The sequence below is a fragment of the Clinocottus analis genome, unplaced genomic scaffold (assembly GCF_023055335.1).
Source record: "Clinocottus analis isolate CAN_PGR_092001 unplaced genomic scaffold, fCliAna1.0.p SCAF_4, whole genome shotgun sequence".
Lineage (NCBI taxonomy): Eukaryota > Metazoa > Chordata > Actinopteri > Perciformes > Cottidae > Clinocottus > Clinocottus analis.
The window spans coordinates 18,225,603-18,246,788 of NW_027176153.1; the positions used below are offsets into that span (position 1 = coordinate 18,225,603).

The following is a 21,186-nucleotide window of genomic DNA, read 5'->3' on the forward strand; positions in this document are numbered from 1 at the left end:
ATTGATGGCCGAGCCGACAGCGTGTCTTTTATGGGCTTTTGATTTTTCCAAGCGGTGTGGATTCATATTGGTCCACCTGCAGCGCCAGAGGCATTTTTAGTCCAAAAAAAATCTGTCACGCCTCCAAACAGACGCGGCTTTTGGAAGCTTTATTTGACCCGTTTCATGCATGACCTTGGGTTTGACCTCTGCACAAATGCGTCTGACATTTGGTTTTCAGGGTTTACATCACAGAGGTGGAAAAGAGGATCAGAAGTAACGGCGGCTGGATGAGTCCTGGTGGCCACGAAGCCGTAAAATCAAGCACCTTTATTCCTCCCAAATGTTCTGTCATGCTCCTCTTCTCTTTGAAAAGGATGAAAACATGTTTTATGTATATCTTGTCACTGGATACACCAACAAACACTGAGACATGCTGACGGCCTGCAGATAGCAAGCAGAACTTGGATGGAAAGAATGTTTGTTTTTTTACGAGGGTTGTCCTCGACCCAAATACATTCTTGGTTGACCAACACTTTTATTGAGTAAATAGTTGTTTAAATTCATCTGTAAAATGGAGTTTCTCCACAAAGAATAACACTTTGGATCTTTTATTTAACGTAAATGCACTCACACGTGTTTCTTTTGAGAAAAAGCATTCAAAAAAAGTCTAAAAACCATGTGAAACGTGTCATGTCATGTTGAGCCATCTATTGTCTACCTGCTAGGTCATCTCCATGTTGTCCTATACACGCTAACTCAGCTCTTTATCCCAAGCAAACAAATATTAGTGTGTCACGTGTGCTTGAGCCACCTGTGTTTGTTTTGTTGTGCCAGTTATTGCTGCAATAATTGCTCTTCTTTCTCTTTTGGCAGACTCTGCTCTCTGCTGGGTTTCCAGCCACAGAAACCAAACATTTCTCCATCTGGCATCAACCTCATGAGTACAGTCACCAGCAGAAGAGATAATGTGCAAAGAAAAGTATTTGTTGAAGTGCAGTCGCGCACCTCGACACCACGGTCTTAATTGCTGTTTGGTGGATTCCACCTGCAGCTCATCCTGTATCGATAGATTTCATACTAAATCTGCACCAAACGCGCCTTTACTTTCCAGCTAACGATGCGTGACCACTGAAACGCAGACCTTTAAACCCCAAAAAAGGGAATCGCACTTGTTACGTAGCCGGAATGTGAAGCGTCGGCTCTTCTTCATTGACGATAAGTGAGACCAACCGATGCATAGATTCACTTTCCTCTGAGATGTGTGTGAATCCGGAGGTCTGCGTCGTGACAAAAGGCTGATGGTGTTGTGTAGATTAATGCATTCCTCACACAGACTCTCCGCAGACTCTTTGTGCTGCTCTCCTCCTCTATCCGGACTCGGGATAAAACAGAAGGAGCTTGTATTGTTCCAGGAGGTGTGTGTGAAAAGAGTCATGTGGGATCGCTCAAAGAAACACATCTAATTATACCAATCAGTGTGTTGACGTGTAAATACACACACACACACACACGCATACACACGTGTTGTTCTCTCTGTGTGCGTGTGTTTGCATATGCAACCACACTGTGTGTGTGTGTGTTTCTCAGTGTTTGTGTGTTTGGACTCTTTGACAGAGGCTGAATATTGATGAGAGGCCCCTCCACCCTGTTCCCATGGCGGTGGCACCGGGTGGCACTGCAGCTACACGGCCTCTCCGGCCGTGACAGAGCAGCACTGTGTGTGCCTTCAAGTGCAAAACGCCCTTTTTTTAAAAAATTTTGTGCAGCGTTCCATGTGTGTCCAAGTCGTACGGGCTCTGTAAGCCCTGCAGCACGTTCGGGACATGCTTCCCTCTCTCACCGGTTTCACATGCTGGTTTTCTCTCTGCATACTTCTGCCGCTGCATCATTCACATCTTAGTGGATTCCGTTCATAAATCCCTCTGATAACCATAACTGAGCATCTTTGCTTAAGCGGTTTCCGATCCCTCGTGTGCCCCGCGGTGGTCGGTGACCTTGATGAGTCGAGAAAATCAACATCCACCTTTTTTTTTTTCTTCTTCTTCTTCTTCTTCTTTTTTTTTTTTTTACTAAAACATGAGCGCTCTCGGAGCTTATGTTTATTTAAACCAAAGCATGTGTATATAAACTCATGTGGTCATACAACATTGCAGCAGCCCCTCCCCTCCGGGAAGCCGATCCAATCGCGGCGGCGCTCTGCGCTCGGCTCCATTTGAAGCTCCGGTAGTACGCTAGTGTTGCCCGGCAACCGGAATCGGCACATTTCTGGGAGGTCCTGTGTGGATGAGAGGGAGACGGAGAGAAAGAGAGCGAGCAAAGAAGCAGAGGATCAGGAGGAAGGGACCGAGATAGGAGGTTTGGATGAGGAGGAAAGGATGTCGAAGGAGTGAGAGAAAGAAAGTTTGTTCCTGCAGCGGAGGGGGAGGAAGAGGAGGAGGAGGAGGAGGCACATCGGTGATCCCCGGTGGAGCCGGCATGAGGGTTCCTCTTCGTGTCCCTGCTCTCCACTCACTCCACTACCTGCAGAGCTGCAGCGCTGCAGCCCTGACGTCTCAGAGGATCCCGGGCTGACGCTCCGTGCTCGGGGACCGGCTGGCTGACCTGGATAAGAGCTGGAAGAGAGCGACCGAGCGGCCGAAATAGAGCTCAAAGTAGGGAGTCGGATCCTGAGCTTTAATGCCGGGGTCCAAATCGGTCCTTCCTGGGTTTTTTTGCTGATGGCTGAGTGAGACGAGTCCAGCAGCGATGCGGTCGCTCTGGGCGGGTTAAAAACCACTCGGGCTGTCATCCGGGCCGCCGGAGCTCCCCGAAGGAGGGAAAGATCACGGCGGAGTCGCCAGCAGCAGTCGTCCTGCCCTCTTCGTGGTGCCATGGCGCTTTTTGACCTCCACGCGTCCGCCGCTCTCCCGCCCTGTTGATCCTTTCGGAGCCGAGGATGTGGAAGTTCAAAGCGTTTTGCCTGGATTACTGGCATGTGCTGTGTTTGCACCCGCACAACAACTTTTACAAGAGGTACGTCTTTTTAAAAATGGCCGCAGTCACATTTTGGCTCGGATCATTCGTGTTTTTAAACAACTGGTAATTATCACAGCGCTTTGTTGATGTCGCTGCCCAACCTTTAGCTCATCGTGATGTAAAACAGATGAATGACTTCATCAAAGCTGATTTAGAGAGAAACTGTTGTGCACGCTGACGTCCTGGGAGGCGTTGGAGCGTCAGAGCCGGCTGAACAGCGATCGATCGGTCACGGCCAACCAAATTACAATGTTATTTTGGGGAAACGCTTGGTGAAGTAACTCGGCATTTGGATTGATGTTGTTTGTGTCGGCCGTCTGTTGAGATGAGCCGGACGAGGCTGAGTCCCTCCATCCCGTCCCAATGGGAGCTCTCCTCGTTCACCTTTCACTGCTTTACCTGCGCCCGATCACCGAGTCCAGCTTCACAGCTCGCGTCGAGGGTGGCAATCAGTTTTTTAGTGAATTTTTCATGAATCCATAATGTGTTTTGGGATTCATTCCTTTTTTTTTTCTCCTTCGACACACCATGTGATCTGGTTTGCTTTAATGTCCTCTGGTGACACTTCACACAGCAGAGAATCAGATGATGCAAGATCTGAAACGGCTTGAACATCACGACTACCTTCGTGTGTGTGTGTGTGTGTGTATATATGTATGTGAGTATGTATGCATGTATGACTTCCAGGGAGGCGGTGTTAAAAGGTGCACGCTCCTCTCTCTCCCCCCTCCCCCCTGCTGAGGTAATAAACAACCTCTCCTGTCTTTTACTGCCGATCACGACACAGATATCTGAAGCTCCACGTTCAATACATTCACTCGGTGCACTGAGGTGCCGTTTGGCACAAAACCACCACCATCTGTTAAAGATGTAAAGAAAAAGACAGATATGAATGGATGATGATTATCTACGATGACGAAGGTGCTTTGACATTTGGGTGGTCCTTCGTGCCTCTGTTACCACTCTGTTCTCTATCTTTCAAGCGACAGTTCCAGCCTCAGATGACCGTCGTTCCCTCGGCGTCGGTGCCGTCACTCCGATTCAAAATAACTCGGATCCCCAAGATTTTTCGCAGTCCAACAGACGAGACGATATTTTGACCCATTTTCCTCCCGCTGCACATATGAGATCTCACCGCTTACGTCTGCGGAGGTTTTCCTGCATGCAGATGTTTGATGTCTGCATCAGAAGCAGGAGTGTGAAGACACACTGATCCTGTACCTGTGAAATCTGAGCGCGCTGTCACACCTCTGCATGCCGACGCCTTCACACACACACACACACACACATAAACACACGGTTCGTCATCAGCATTAGGATATATCCAGAAAGGTGAGGAATCACAGTATGTCCGTGGTTCATTAATAATGCATCAGTCAGCTGGCAACTGTTCTTTGAATGTAGGCTTCAGGGAACCCTCCCCCAGCTGTTGGTGCAATACCACACGCTGTGATGCAACGCTCATCCCTCTCCTCTGTCACACTGTTGCAAGGGCAGCATTTCAAAAGGTCCACTCTGCTTAAAATAATTTACAACATGTGTTTGCTGCTGCTGCTGCTAATGGCTGATCTGTGACTCAGTGGTCTCTGGAAGGATTTAAGGGCGACTCTTGATTTTTCCACACGCTGTGAACGACTCATAAAGTGTCCCATCCCGAGAGTTCCTGGAACATCCTGGTCATTTGGGCGTAACTCGTGACACTGCTCTGTTCTCTCCAGTGAAACACGGGACTGAGCGAGAGAGAGAGAGAGAGAGAGAGAGAGAGAGCGTGTTTGTTAAAAGCGAGGTCAGTAACTCAAAGCAGCCTCCCAGCTGCTGAACTGGGCCTCACCTCCCTCCTGCGCGGCCTTCGCAGTGAGAGCGCTGTGATTGTTGGCCACGTGCCCGAGTATTAGCGTGCACACTGGGGACCGAGAGCCCGCTCACGCTCCTTCAATCTCTCCATCTATATCCCCCTCTCTCTTTCTCTTCCAGTCACTTCCACCCCAACACAAGCACACATCAAACTCCCATCGCAGGCCCTGCCCATCGCCGCCGGGGAGCGGCAGCAGATGAGTGAAAGATTGCATTGGACGGCACAAAAAGGAACAAAAGAGGGAAGAAGGGGTGTCTGCAGAGAGCAGAAAGAGGACTGGTGTGGGTGGAGAGCCTTTTGTTACGAAGAAGAGGGGATGATTTTCTTCCGCTATACGTCCCGGGCCTTTACCTTACTTGGTCATCAGGCGGCTCGCTAGAGCAGCAACTGGGGCAGAGAGAGAAAGACAAAGTAACTTTAGCAGCGAAAGAATGAACTTCTCTGCGGGTTTTTCATGGAAAGTGGAGGATGTGGGGTGTAATTAGTGGTGAAGGGAGTGAGCACAGACTGTGCTTTTGGTGGCTCTTATAAAGGAGGGGGTAAGGGAGGGGGGGTAGTTGCTGCAGTTTTTTGTTTTTTATTTTTGAAACTTTTTGCTTTTTTTCCCGTGTTGTGTTTTTGTTTTTAAACTTCCACGTCCATGCGCACTCTTTTCGGGCTGGTCTGAAGCCTCCGGTGATGTCACTGCCATGTGGAAGTACTGCATCACCAGCCGGACGATCAGGTAGGAGCGGCCGCTTGGACCGGCCGAGGCTTTAAGTGGCGGTTGTTCCCGACCGACCGCAGCAGATCTCCGCAGATATTTCTGACGTTTTCGACCGATGGAATAACATTCCTGTCTCTGCGCTCGAGCCTGACGGTTTCCTGTCCAGAACCACGAAGTATATTATCACTGGCAGACATGAACAGTAACGACATGTTTCAAGGTCTTTCGGGGGGCAGTCCACTTCATCAAGGACGTGACTTTTTGATAGTGAAGACTTAATCCGGCCGCTCTTTTCTCATTTCTCTTTAAGCCTTATTATCCTTAACTTTCCGTACGGCAGAAACGTCCTCAGATGTCCAGGATTCAAATCTCTCTGATAGGAACCAGAACAAAGATGAACAGTTATTCTGTCTGCTGGAGACGTATGCCCCTTATTGCATTTTATCTTCCATTATTTTCCTTATCTTCTGTTGCATTCAACCTGTGATTCTCATCACAGAGCCTGCAGGGAAACTCAATAGGACTCATCCGTTTTCTGTAACTCAGTGTTGACCTCTCCGAACATGCAGGCAACATGCAAATATACATAATTATATCGGTCATTTAGCTTCTTTTTCTTCTTCTTGTTCTTCTTGTTCTTGTTCTAAAACATCACCAACAATTCCTAAAAGTTTATTACAAAAGTTATCTCCGTGATACTCACATCTGAACTGATGAGGAAGACTTTTAACTTTTTAACCTTTTTATTGCAACATTATCTGGACATTTATTAGATTTCACTACTATACTAGTATAAGTCGTTCTTTATCATAATCGTGGTTTGGCATTTGCCTAATAATAATTAAAAAAAACATTTTAAAACACAAAGGTTAAAGTTAGGCAACATGTGGGCAGGTTCAGGTTCGAGGCTCTGATTGGTTACGTTTTGCGAGTAACAGCAGCACTAACTTCCTGTCCGTATACCCCCCCTCAAGTGAAAAAAGAACAATATTTTTGAGGCATAATCATCCTAAATGAGTGAATGCCAACCTGCTAAATGTCCCAGAGACTGAAGCAATGAGGGTTTTCATGACTGAGGACTGACTGAGGGATCCAGTAGCAGACACCCGACACGGCGCGGTGACCTGATAGGACTCTGGTTCTGTGTCTGAGAGTAAGCCGACCGCATTACTTATTCAACGTGTGCGGATCTGGAGCCGGTCAACTCGTCCCACAGTGGATCTCCAAAAGGACGCAGTAGAGGAGGCTGTGTGCAGTCTGAATGAAGCGGGGTGTTAAACACGTCCAACAGACCCGCACGGCTTCGTTACAGGTAAATAACTCCCAACAGGCGGTATGAAGCTGTAAGTCGTTGTAGCGGTGTGTGTGTGTGTGTGTGTGTGTGTATATTTTTATATATATATAGAACAGGGGCTGACCCCTTTGGTCTCCTGCTGTGGTACGCTGGCTGTATGACAAGTGAAGTCCTCTTCTTTGGCTGGTGGAGCTGCTTGTAATGGAACAGCAGCAACCTGCCAAAGCGAGCTTGCAGTTCCACTGTGGCGAGTTGAAAAAAAAAAAAACACCAAAAAAAACTCTCCGGGGTGGAAAAGCTTAGACGTGTCTGGGATGGAAAGCTGTATTCTGGTCAGAGATGTCAGGATGATGAAGGTCTGGAGTGTTCTGGCCTGCAGACTTGCTGCTGGATAAATCAGATTCACAGTAATGATCCTTTTTGGAATTATAGTTCTCATCTACAGACTTCTGACCACAGTCACAGGCTGGGAGTCCAAAAGCAGTTGTCCGGAGTGGATTGGCTATATATTCCGCTGACATGCTCGGGAATGTAATTCTGTACTCCAAAGTGCATATCCAGTGGAAAATAGCTTTGCACTGCAACTTGCCATGTCTCCTCAGGCTTGTGCCACTGGCTGGCCTCCACGTCATTATGGATGTTTGTTGTTTTAAATCAGTGCCCATGACCAGAGAAATGTCTCGCTATGTGATTGTGTGTTTGTTTACAGCATCTAAGATTGACTTGACATCCAGAGCACTTTTGCACAGGCGTTTTTTTTTTTTTTTTTACTGATCTTTGCTTCAAGTTGCAGTCGATGTCCACGCTGAACACTTTACACTCGTGTTTCTCCCAGAGGGGCGTCAGCGTTGTGAGAGAAGGTCCCTTCATCCTGTTAGAACACACTTTAATCGTGATAGTTGTCTGCGATGTGCCCGGCTGCCTCTATGCTGAGAGGACACGTGACCATGACAGTAATAAACGGGCTAATGCCGTGCAGCCAGAAGGGCTGCAGAACAAACTACAGTCTCAGTGTCTCTTCGCCCTCCTCGTGCTGCAGGGCTGCAACATGGTGGGAGACTATATTTGGGAACATTGCCTCCGCTGCAGTATCCACACTGCTCGTTTAAGCTGTGCGGCTTTTGAAATGCTAATCATCAGAGGAAGCCAGTTTGTTTACTCTCACGCTCAAGAATGCCACCCTCTGGAGAGAGCGTTTCCTTCATGTCCGCGGTGTTTACCGAGATGTCTGATGGGGAAAATGCATAAGGTAGAGCCGAAAAAAGTGTTATATACTTTGGCTTTTTGTACGCAATATGGTTAAAGCGTGGCCAAAAAAATGTGTTTCCCTCCTTTTCCCCTAAGTGACGAGCGATGGGACAGTGATCGTCTTTCTGTTGCCGTTACTGTTGATGACATATTCCTTTGCGTCTCTTCAGAGCCTGGAGAATAATGAGGGTGTGTGCTGCATTAACTTATGTAATGGTGAGGGGGGACGGGGGTGGGGGGGGCAGTGAAGGAGGAGGGGATGAAGAGAAGAGTGATGAGCTCATGCTGCTGCACTGCAGCTCTGCTACACAAACTCTGCACCTCGTGTTTGTTGTGCCATGTGCACACAACATGCACGGTGGGTGTCGGTTTGTGTGCGACGCTCATTCCATTGGTTGACTCGCATGCACAGATATGCATGCAGGTGCAGGGGCGGACTCGTTAATGCAATATTAGATCCTAACCCGGTGTCCTGCTGCAGAACCAGAATGCCGGCGCGTGTGTGTGTGTGTGGCCTTCTGGTCCCCATCGCTGGTCGGCCTCCACGCGTTGCTGTGAAACTGGTGTCGGACCCCGTCAACAAGCGGAGCATCCAGCGCGCAGGTCGCTAATTGCTGCTAATCCACCGCCTCGTGGTCGGTGACAAAGTGCCTCCCTCATTATCCAGAGTGTGTTTTGATTCATGTCAGAGATGAGCGAGGCGGGGCGGGGTCAGAGGGGAGCCGATGAGAACAGCACATTATGAAACAGAGCGGCTCCCTTTGGGGCCGAAGGACAGGTGGTGAAATACTGCTCTTGGCAAGAAGACTAAAATATTAGAACATAACTGTCCAGGATGCTCAACGCTGTCTTATGATATCCTGGATAATTATAGCACCACTGGCAGGGGAGAGAGGGGGGGAGGAAGGGGATTCATTATTTTTGGCTCATTAAAAGCATTTTTTTCTGTCCCATTGATAAATATTTAATCCCAAACTGAATTAGTATTATTTTTGCAAGCATTGCATGTCGTCATGACAGTGAGAGAGCCACGCCCCCGTGGTCAGGAGGCGGGAAAACATTGAAGATGGACATTGATGCTGATTGGACTAATCGCTCTGAGCTGTGTGTGTGTGTGTGTGTGTGTGTGTGTGTGTGTGTGTGTGATGTCCATATATCTTCTAGCCTGACGGACACTCCATATTTCATTTTACTTTCTCTCTCTCCGCTGTTGCCTTGACAACTGGCCTGTGTGCACGTGCACGCAATTTGCGATGAATCCCGCTTTCCATCCACGAGGCCGGCGGCCGCGGAGACTCTTCATACGTGGGCAGCGCTCCCGAGTCACACGACTCTTCATCGCTCACGGAGGTTCATTCACTCGGATGTCACTCAGATATCGCCTCCTGTATCGATTTTATTTCTTCCGATTCATTCATGACCGCCGACAAAATGAATCACCCGGTGCACAGGAGTTTAATAATTCATGTGTATCCGTGTCATCGCTGCCATCGCAGCAGGGTTACAGTGGCAGGAGCATGTGTGTTTTTAAACTTCCTGTATCTGGACTCGAGACCGGACACACTCATTTCAAACTGAAGGCCTCTCAGAGCCGGCATTGACGAGTCATTTCTGACAAAACCAGAGCAAGAAATAAAACCTGTCTCCTCACGCAGACCCGAGCTGTCCACCTGCAGCTGAAATGAGCTCCTGTGGACCTGCAGAACCGTTCCTCATCCCTCCCTCTCTCTCTCTCTCTCTCTCTCTCTCTCCGTAGCTGCTCTCACGCCTTTCTTCCTGCAAATTTCCCCTTTTTTTAAACAGTAACCTCCCACTGCTGCTCCACTTTACATTGACTTGCTTCCTTCCTCTTGATGGAGCAGAGTGGGAGTCTTTTGATCCCTAAATCTGAAAATCTGTCTCGGCGTTGACTGTACACTAGCGCCATCTGCTGGTAGAGGGGCGGAACAGTGATCCGTGACTTGGATGCTTTTTCTTTTCTCTCTCCATCAAGTCAATTGATGATGATGATGATGATGATGTGAGTGAGTCCAGAGCAGAGCGCTCAGACATGAGACAATGTGAGATATTTTAAGTCAAATAAAGGGGCAGTCCTGAACTCCGGCTGCAGGAGAGGAGACGGTTTGAGGCCGTCGCCTCGTCAGGTGTCCCGCTGAGAGCTGCAGCCGCTCAGCCGCTCGCTGGCTGTCCTCCCAGACAGAAGAGGCTTTTTATGTTGACTTAACAGTCCTGATGTAATGATCGTCTATGATGGAGAGGAAAAAAAAGCATATTACTTTTTAGTAGAATGAGTCACGAGTCTGTTATTTCTGTCTGGATTTCTGTCTGGATTCTAAACACGTGATGCAACAAAGTGAAAAAGTTTGTCCCACTGATTTGTTTTTATTTAAAGGGAACGGTTCACACCCCAAAATAACTATTGAACTATGGTTGAGAGAGAATAGTTCCGCTCTGAATCTGCTCTGTGGATTTACCTTGAGTGAACTGGAAAGACATATTATCTCTTTGAGTCCCGAACCAGGACGCTGACACCGAAACAACCTCCACTGATGAGGTCGGAAAAATGAACTTTTTGACATGGCGTGAACTGTCCCTTTAAATCACAGAACGCCTTGATGCCGTGTGTGTGTGTGTGTGTGTGTGTGTGTGTGTGTGTGTGTGTGTGTGTGTGTGTGTGTGTGTGTGTGTCTTCATTTCTGAGAATCGTGAGTATTGATGTGTTTTTATCCGCTCCGGCCGACTGGAGCGAACTGGCCTGAGCAGAACGCCGTGCAGAGGAAACACACACACATACATATATATATATACACACACACACACACACACACACACACACACACACACACTGATTCTTCACCTGTTTTTTTCCTGATTGTTTAATAACTTCACACCTTCTTATTTTGCACTAATGTGACATTATGTGAATCGTTGTGATTTCTCCTCGGACGTAAAGAGCTCGTCAGACGACCTGTTATCTAACCGCGTTTTAGATTGTGCTGTCGAGCTGTCACGAGGATGTGTGTTCTGGTTGAGAGCTCAGATTTCCCCCTCGGCGAAACACCGCCTGGAAGGAAAAAAAAGAAGAGAAAACAGGAATCGGTGACCTTGCTGCAGCACTGTAATGTACTGAACCAGAGACACCACACAGCAGCTGAATAAATGCTCACACAGAGAAATGTTGAGGGAGGGAGGGGGTGAAATGAGAGGACAGCTGATGGACTAGAAAGGAAAGAAAAAAGAGAGAGATTCAAAGAAAGAGTTTGTCCGTGAGGGAGAAGGGGGAGGGGCAGCCTCCTCCTCTTCCTCCTCCTCCTCCTCCTCCTCTCATCGACGTTCAGGGGAATGTGCTGATTAGTGGAGAGCAAATCAGTCAGATGGAGGTTCCCGGTCTCCTGTGCCCCGGACTTCCAGTCGAGCTCTTCTCAGCAACCAGTAAACGCGTCTCAGTCGCGCTTCTCAGCAACCATTGACTTACCTTTTAGCAGCAATTTATCATCAAAGCTCTGGAACCTCGTTTCAGACCGTACGGTCCGACCCCGGAGATGTGTGGAGGTAGGTGGGCTCAGGTGTGTGTGTGTTCAGATCTCTCCTGTCGGAGGCAGCAGCTGTTCACGTTGTCAGACTGCAGGTGTGTGTGTGTGTGTGTGTGTGTGTGTGTGTGTGTGTGTGTGTGTGTGTGTGTGTTCTCAGACTGCAGGTGTGTGGTGAGCTGCTGTGTATGTAATTACCGGAGAGAAAATGATATAATAACCGACAATTTGTATAAATTGTTTGTCACGTATCACGCTAAAGTACCACCTTCTTTCTTCTTCTTCATGAGCGTGAGAAATCAAATAGTTTTTTTTAGTTTTTACTCCTGGACGCGTTGACAACGCGAGCTCTGTGAAGAGTCGCATGACTTCACACTTCCCCTCTTCATCTGACTATTTACTGACCAATCAACAGAGTAGTGGAGTAAGGAAGGTGGCACGGAGCCGGTGATGCTCGTACACTGGAGCGCCGCCGCCGCCGCTCTGTAGTCTGATGTCACGCTCACGCTGATGCAAGGGAGGAGGCGGGGGGGGTGGGGGAGTAAAGCGTTGTTTGTGTTCATTCGTGCCTCTTATTGAGAGTTGTGTGTGATATGCCAGCTGCTGTATGAACCACAGAACTGTTGATCCCTTTATCTTCCCCCTCACCTCCCGGCCCCCTCCCTCCTCCCCTTTCATTTCTAGTCCCAACATATTTCTAACTCGCAGCACATTCCTGCTGATTGTCCTGTTGGCTTCTTTTCAACTGGGAACCTTCAGCAGGACCTCGGATGATCTGCTCTCTCCCGATTTCGTAGTGCACCCCGCTCTCATTAGGGTGGAGAGGCCCTGCATTACATTAGGATGGAGAGGCCCTGCATTACATTAGGATGGAGAGGCCCTGCATGACAGCGTGTCAGATGCAGAGCGTGACCCGGCTTCTACGTGAGAACGGGTGGTGAGAGAATACAGAGCCGCACTGTACTCTCTGTCCTCCTCCCCCCTCTGTCCTGCTCTATCTCCTTCCCCTCTATCTCTTTCCTCTCCGTCCTCCTCTGTCTCTTTCCCCTCCGTCCTTCTTGCTCTCCGTCCTCTTCTTTCTCCTTCCTCTCCGTCCTCCTCTACCTCCTCTCTCTTCGTCCGTCCCGTCACACACATGGTTATCTCATCGTCGTCCCGGCGCAGGATGTTTGCGGAGTTATATTTTGTGGTTCAGCAAATAAAAGTCAGAATTCCCCTCTGGGATAATTAGACACAGCGCCGCAGCTATGAATCTCAATTGCTTTTTTTTTATTGCACCGAATTCCTCCGTGTTTCATCATTAAACGCAAAGTAATCGCAAAAAAAAAAAAGAAAAGAAAATGAAAACGGCGAGCTGGCTTTCCTTGGGAATACGCGGCTCGTTATTCGGTGTTGTGTCCGGGATGAGAAGCTGTCCGGTGAGGTGAGCTGTTTGATGCCGAGGAGCAAGACTCTTAACGCTGACTCGGAGGCCAGCGGACGGAGTTAAACCTGCCCCACTCGCGCCGGCCCTCTTGTAGCTCTTGGTGTTACGAACAAATGACACGAGGGGAAAGGATCCCATCCTGTTATCGAGGGTTGCTTTCAGGATGTTGCCGAGTTGCTGACTCACCGCGTCTCTCCCTCGGAAGCGGCTCCTTCTAGCTGTCACCGCAACATCCTTTTAGCGTGCTGCACACTTCACTGCTGGAAGGTTCACGTTAGCCAGTTGACCTTAAACATGGTGGAGATGTTGAACAGCTGGGACGGGGAAATATCTGGAGGGCTGATATGGACGGACTGGACTACAGGGTCTGCTTGTATGGGGGGTTTTAATTACCATCTGAATAGGTAACTCAATGGTTTTGTATTCTGGAAGCAAGTTAAACTTTCTATAATCAATATTCTTATATTAACATTGGTTTAAAGTGATGAACTCAGAGGATTATCAGACTCTCTGCAGTTCCCTCGCACCTCTGCAGAGCGCTTCAGCATCTTTCAGCTCGTGGTGCTATGGCCCGCTCTCATCAGCACCGATTCCAGCTGCAACAGGCAGCTGTTTTTTCAGCAAAACAAAACACATCACGCTACCTCCACAGTGCCAAACTGCAGACGGAGTGTCTGACTAGCCGGTACAACATAGTGGAGCCTGATGGGTTTCTCAGGTTTGAACCAGGCTAAGTCGAGACTAAATCTTGGACATTTATCAAATGTCCAGACTCCAAACGATAATGTTGCTCGTGGTAATGTGTCATGGTCGAGGTTGTGTTCACGACTTGTTTAAATACAGAGAGTTTAAATTAGCGTCAAAAGCTTTGTTTGTGTCCCAGTGTATCCTATTACCTGCTCCCTTTCAGACCCGAGGTCACCTCGAGTAAAATGTCAACTCAAAACTGCAGATTTGAGAATAAGATCAGCAGCTCATAATCTAAAGAAGACTAAATGTCAGCCGGCCATTTCCCAGAAGAAATGTTCATGTTTCTATTCAGGAAATTCTGTCTGAAGTAAAAAAAACTCAAAGGCCAAGTGAACTCCCAGAATGTAAACTCTGTGTTCTGTAATGCAGTTTGAGGAAATGTCCTGGATCACCATGTGGTTGTGAGAAACACGGCCTCCGGCTTTTGATTGACAGCTAGAAGCTGTTGGGAAGTTTGGTTGATTAAAAATGTCCGTTCTCACTCGACCAAAAGAAAGCAGCCCAGTTAAAACAAGTCTCCTCCGGGCCGCACCCGTCCACTTCTCAGACAGATTTGTGGTATTCCAGAAAAAGGGAAGTAGAGAAACATCCTTTCTGCTCCTCTCTGATGTTTCCACATCCTCGCCCATTTATCTTGGACGCAGGTCGCATGGAAAAACAGGAATAAGTCACGGCTGTCGTGGGAAAAACAATCGACTGCAAACGCGAGGTGTAAGTATTCACCGTGAAGTCGTCTCTTATGCAACTCAAAGGGGAAAAATCATTTCTTTGCCGCATTGCTTTACGCAACAGCCTCGTCGTAAATTGTAATAAATAAATTTGCTTCACATTTGCATTTATACGATCTGACAGTCGCCCCCTGCTGGCCATTTGAAATGAATGCACGTGTCAGACTCTTTTCAGTGTGTTTTGTGTTTATCTTCATCTTTACCGCTCTTGTTAAGTCTTACCTGTTCTCCCCGCGATGCTGTTCCTGATGCAATGCATAACCAAACCCAGAGGACCAGTTTGTAATCCTGTGGGCTCAGAGGAGAAGGGAGGGGGGGGGGGGGGCTCTAACGAGTGATTGAGAGTCCACAGATCGATGTATCCTGCAGAGACCCCGTCAATAAACCAGTAAGCTTTATGAAGCGTCCAGGGATACAGCCGGGGGGGGCGACGGGTTTACTCCCAGTTTGAAATGGAACCCCCAGTAATGACATGCACATAAAATCTTAAACTATTGCGTTCTGACGTGTACCAGAAACCGGCCAAATCCGCTTTCTGGTGTGTGTAAATTAAACAGAGAGCCGAGCGGCATCACCCGCTGTCGGGCAGTTGGACATAGACATGCAGAATTGATCCGGGCCCTTTTTTTCTTTGTGAATGCTTTGGCGGAGGGTTACGAGAGAAATGAAACCATAAACACGGTGCCGCGTTACTTCTCCTCACGGGGTTGTTATCATGAATTTAGAGTCTGCTTGTTATGCTCAGAATGTCTCTGACGCTTTGCAAAGCCGCTCTTCATGTCCTGTACCCGCCTGGATGTAGAAATATATTATGTATATAAGATCTGCTGACTTGCACCCGCCAGGTCTTGTGGTATGAATGGAAGTTGCACACTCAGGATCTCTTGTTCCACTGGAATATGTCAACACAAATCCATTTCTCAGCACTCGTGAGCTGCACAAAAGGTTCCCGCTGCTTCCTTTCACATTCCAGAGAAGAAAAGAGGGACGTAGATCGAAGATTGACTGCTTTATCGCCGGGCTTTTGTTCCGTGATCGATTGCTTCCACGTCGTCTGCGTTACTTTGAAAAAGTTGCAGGTTTTTTTTTTTTTTTTTAAACTAATTTTCAACCTTTCCTAACTCGTTGCCTTCTATGTCCACGGGAAGACAGGAGAGACTGGAATCATGAATTATTTCTTTTTTTAATCCTGCTTTCATTGTTGAGGCGCTTTCAACTGCGACTTTTAATTAATATTTCAATGCAGGTGATCAAATTCACATCACGCGTAAGCCGATCCTGGAGTTTCTTCATGTTCATTCTTCTGGAGGTTGTTTTCTGCTTCGGGTTTTGGGGGAAATAAGGGTCAGGACTTCCTTTGGCAGATTGGATCCTGACTCAGCAGTTTCATTCTTGGTCAAACCTCGAGCCTCTGAGGGACGAGCAGCACACATTCTTACTTGGTGAACACATATTAGTGAAATCATTTGTGCTTGTCGCTGCTAGAATCAATAATTCTAGTTGTTGAACCTTTTGTAGTCGGATTTCTTTCATCATTACTGACCATGTTTAAAGTTATTTAAGGTACTTTTTCTGTGTTGATTTTGGCAATCCCTGTGGACAAAAGGGCCGATGCTCTACTCCTGGCGATGCTCTGCTCCCGGCCAGAGGAGGAGGCGCTTCTCTCTCCTCCTCCCATCCAGTCGAAGGCGGCAGCAAAGGCGGCTCCAGGTCCGTGGTGGGCGAAATAGAAAGAGACGATTTCTCGCTGGCGGTCACGTTTACTAATACGAGTCGTATAAAGGCACCGATATTAACTAGCTAAAGGTTCCTCACGGTAACCTTCAAGTTGATTGAGTGACAGAGCGGAGCTTGAAATGAGCTCCATCATCGCAGTGACGGCTCCTCTGTGGCATCGCCGTTGACGTTAATGATGCAAACGCTGCATCTTCAGGTGACTTAACAGCATTACGCTCGTAACGGCCTTCTCTTGCCCGCGTCTGTATTCAGTCGCTCCCTTTTTTTCCTCATGCACGCTCTCCTAAAATAACATCACGCTTCCTCTGTGATTCTCTCAGTTAGCCTAATGAGGCCATCGGAACCAAACGCCTTTTTGCAGTTTCGCTTCTGAATCTGAAACGTTTGAATATTCTTCTCGAGGCTCAGAGTTATAACCCAAACGAGACGACGGCAAATATTTGTTCTGGTCTCTTTGTCCGACATGTGATGTCACTTGACTGCGGGGCGGCTCCTGCGGCGTTTTCCCTCGTCAGAGGCTGAGACTGGGCGAGATGGAACAGCGATGAGACAGGCTGCCTTTTATACGCCGTGCCAACTCAAACAATGGCCGCTGCCAGTGTGGACGGCCCGAGCCGGGAGGCGCTCCTCCGGGCTCAATAGCCGCAGTGTTGCTCTGATGCCGCAGAGGGCACCGGCTTCTGCTGGGAAGGGCGACGCGGCAACCAGAGTCCTGCAGGCGGTGGAGAGTCCAGGGCCGGAAAGACTCGGCTGAAGTGGTCAGACAGCTTTTTGTGTGTGTGTGTGTGTGTGTGTGTGTGTGTGTGTGTGTGGAGGTGAGCCGTGGCAGTCTTGAGCATTATAGGAATGTGGAGGTTTTCATGTGGTTCCCGCGTCGGTGTCGTGTTGTGTAGCTTGGACGCGGTCGTATTGTGCGACATGTGTTAAAGTTAAGACATCAGTTTGAATCATTTTTTTCCGCGCAATTAACGTGTCTGTTTGCCGAGTAGGACACTTATTTATACTGCAATCAGCTCCAAACCATAACACCGTTTGGTGTTCGGCTGCTAATGAAATGTGATTTGAGTGATTGAGCCGCGACGTCTTCAAGATCATCAGCTCGCTTATCTGATCGCTGATGCGACGAATGGAATCTGATTGTGAGCCCTCCAGTCAATTTACCCGGTTCAATGATGTCATTGAGCTCGAGGCTCTGGATTGATTGCATCGCGAGGCGCATAAAGGGATGCACACACGCACACACACACACACACACACACACACGGTGGTGTTAATTATTTTATCTTATCTGGTTTATGTCAGAATATAGACATGTTGATGTGTTTTGTTCTCTAGGATTATGCTGATGGTTTCCTGGGAATCAGAGCAGCAGAGAGATTTTAAAAGTGTAAAAGTTTGTCGGCTGATCGGCCGCTCCGGTGATGTTGGGCAGATGCTTTAGGAAGGTTGTTGGGGCTTCAAAAATTCTTCAATTTTTTTTTTTTAAATTAGTTTTGTATTTTATAATTTGCACAATATGTTAAGTCATTTAAAAAAAACAGTTGTTGCACATTATATTCCTAAACTATTATATGTAATTGAATAAAAAGAAAATTATTTATGTCGTATACAAAATTTCATTGTATAAAAATCGTCAATCACAATGAAGCATGTTTTCTAGTACAGTAGTTCATCAAATGAATAGTCGATATGAAATAACCACGTGATAAAGACTGTTTCCTATACTCCATATTTTCTCTTTCAATTGGGAACTTTAGTACAAAATGAGTATGAGTAACAGTTTCAAATGAAATCTTAAAAGGAAAAACATGAATAGATATTTCTCCTCGTACGCATTTATTAATCATATCGTGGCGGTAAAGCAAAGTGTGAAAATACAGAACAGCAAAATTGTGTATGACGATATCATGTGATTTCATCGTGATGCAATTACATTGAAAGACGACAAAATCCCCAAAGCTAATAAAAACAGATTTTCCTTTTTGAGGTAATCTTTTTGATTTGTCCGTAGAAGCTGATGATCAGGTTTGCGTTGCCACTGCGTACAAAGCACGAGCCTCACAACCTCCGTGTGACTTGAGACAGGTGCGAGTCTGTTGCTGCCGCAAATAGATCACAGCATACCAGAGTCCCCCTCACACACACGCACACACACAGCACACCAGACCCCCCCACGCCTCCACCACATCATACCAGAGCCCCAACACACAAACACACAGCATACCAGAGCGCCCCCCCCCCCCATCCCCCAGTAGTGATCAATGACATCACCACCACATGTCAGTGTACATTTCCAGGGCTGCGTACAGTACCGCGTCTAACCAGCGGGTGGCACTGTCACTCCTAAGTGCCCGTTGGGGATCCGGCCTTGTCACGTCGGGCCTCTCGCGGCCTGTTTGCTTGCGTCTTGGCCCAGTTATCACGCTCCAGTAGCCATCGTGACCACCTCGGGTATTCACACCTCCGCCGCTCAGAGCGCTAACCACCAGAGACGCCGGCCTCCATCTGACCCTCACAATGTCACCGGTATAAAGCGCTGCACATCGATCTGCCGCGAAGGAACCGATAATGAGTTGAACTCCGCGGGGCCTTCGGTGGCCGTTCCCTTGTGTTGAAGCGTCCTTTAGCAGCGTTGTTCCTCCCCCTCGTGTTCCTTTAGCAGCGTTGTTCCTCCCCCTCGCAGAGTGTTTACCAGACTGTGTCACCTCACATGGGTCTATTTTTAGAGAATAGTGCTGTAGTGTTTCTGTGCCGGGGTGGGGCTTCAGAGGAATATGGGCTCTTTGGTAATGGAGAGAACTGAGAGGAAAATATTGTAAATGGACAAGCAGGGCCTGCTTCTAAAAATGGCCACGGTAAACAAAACACCCCCCCCCCCCACCTGCCCTTTACAGAGAACGCTGGCTTTGAAGCATTTTCCATGGTCCATGACATTTTTAACACAAATCCGTGTAGTTGTGTTGTTGAGTAGCGGTTCGGTGCTTCAGTTCCCGTCGTATAGTTTAATTTGTGCGTTTCCTCTGCCGACCGAGTCAGTTTGAGGATGGCCAAGAAATAAACACCCAGGACAAGTCGCTAGATGCCCATGTTCCTATTTTGGGGCGATTTAGAGTCTCCGCCTGAACCTGAACTGTATGTGTCTTTGGAATGTGAGAGGAAACGCACAAACGCTGAGAGAACAACACAACTCCACCCAGGAAAGACTGGAGAGCAAACCTGGATCCTTTTTGTGGTTTTTAGAGCGATCCAGGTGTCATCTTGATACTGTTGGTCGGCTCGAGTAACGTTTTAATACGTTGTCTGGCTTCTCCTTGCATGTATGAATCTGATACCTTTTTTTTTTGAAGAATGAAAACATTCATGTTAAAATAATAATGTGGCCAGCTCTCCAGATTTTAGACTAACCTGAGCGAACCTCCTCCTGCAGCTGTGGCCTCAAATTTATATAGAAATGGGACTCTTCTAATTCTCAACAAGAAAGCAAATAACACTATTTCCCCAAAATGTCAAACTATTTCCTTTTCGGAGTATAATTCAACAAATCGTTTCGGAAAGGACATCTGCACTCGCACCGGCTAGCACTTCCAAAAACTAATCCGAAAAGCCATCTCCTGCAGTTCAGCTCTCAGTTTCCATGCGTCTGGACAGACGGATTGTTCCTCCAGACTGGAGTTACATTATGGGATGTGAGAACAGGAGAAAAGCCTCTCAGACGTCATCGTCACTCGATGATCTCCGATCATTCCCACAAGATCCCACGGGCGACACATCTGCTCCGCATCAGGATGTGATGAGCAGCTTATCCTTTAATTACTCTCATTTCAGCTCTATTCATACATCTGCGGATCCTTCTTATGCACACACATTCTTTGTTCCTGAGAACTCATCGGGAAAATGTGTTTCTGTTTTTTCGTGTGTTTCTGTTTTTTTCCCTCCGATACAAAGCCCTCTGTGTTCCCAAAGCTATCCCGGGCCACTACATCTCATTTAGTATGCTGTTGTATCAAACTATGACATCAGTTCTAATTGTTTCCAGACCAGACATGGGCTGAGTTTCATTTTATTTTCCGTTCCGAGCGCAGGGCTCGGTCGCTCGGCGTCCAACGAAGGCAGATGAAGAGAAAACCGTGCATGATGTCATGCAGACGGAGACTCGCTGTGACCAGGTTTCCTGGAAGTTATCACTCCAGTCGTTTCCTTTGCTGTCTTCTCCTCTGCTGTCTTTTTGCAAAACGAATAGTTGGTCTGCTCCTCTGATTATATTCAGGTGCTTAACTCCGTGGGGAAAGCACCTGATGAATGCGTTCTGAGTGTAGCTGACCCCAAGGTGCCCCTCTGGCCTCGTCCCAAGTGTAATGTATCTCGCTTTTCTTATACTAAAACAAGAAGGAAGAGGAAAAAGAAAGAGGAGGAGGAGGGGGGGATGATGGAGTGGGAGAAACGCAGAGAGGCCATATGTATTGAGTTGAAGAAATGGAGTTTTATGAGCAGTGTGGGGCCTCTGCTTGGAATTCTTGATGACATCATGCTGGAGCCGAGCGGCACAGCCGGAGGACTCTGGAGACGAGAAGCTTCACCAGACGGGCCGACCGGACCGGACCGTAACACTAGGAGAGGGACGCAGACGGAGAGAATTACACAGGATAAACTTTAAGTGTCCTTCGAAAGGTTTGCGCAAAAGTTTTCCAGCCCGGGCTTCACCTGGAATTCATCTAATTAGATGATGCGATGCTTAACACGATGCGGCGCCTCATGCTGAAGCAATCACAGACGGCTAGGGCCTTATTAAGCCGTTCTGCTCGCCTTCCAATGAGACCGTGATATGAATTCATATCTCGTTACCAAACTAATAAAGTCTAGTTACTCCCCTCGGTCTGGTTTCATAAATCCGTCTCCATCTGCACCTCTTGGGGCG

General features: G+C 47.8%; 1 protein-coding gene across 4 annotated transcripts in view; it reads left to right on the forward strand.

Annotated features, from left to right (window-relative positions):
• iqsec1a (IQ motif and Sec7 domain ArfGEF 1a) overlaps positions 1–21,186 on the forward strand; it is an 84,826-nt gene that overhangs the window by 41,476 nt on the left and 22,164 nt on the right. Inside the window, exon 1 of one of the 4 annotated variants that reach the window (XM_068596944.1) lies at positions 2,218–2,994. The exons of the other annotated variants lie outside the window; for them this stretch is intronic. Within the exon in view, the coding sequence (XP_068453045.1) occupies positions 2,918–2,994 (77 nt within the window). The 5' untranslated portion in view covers positions 2,218–2,917. Of the gene's footprint in view, positions 1–2,217; positions 2,995–21,186 lie in introns of those variants that run through there. 4 annotated transcript variants of the gene reach the window in all.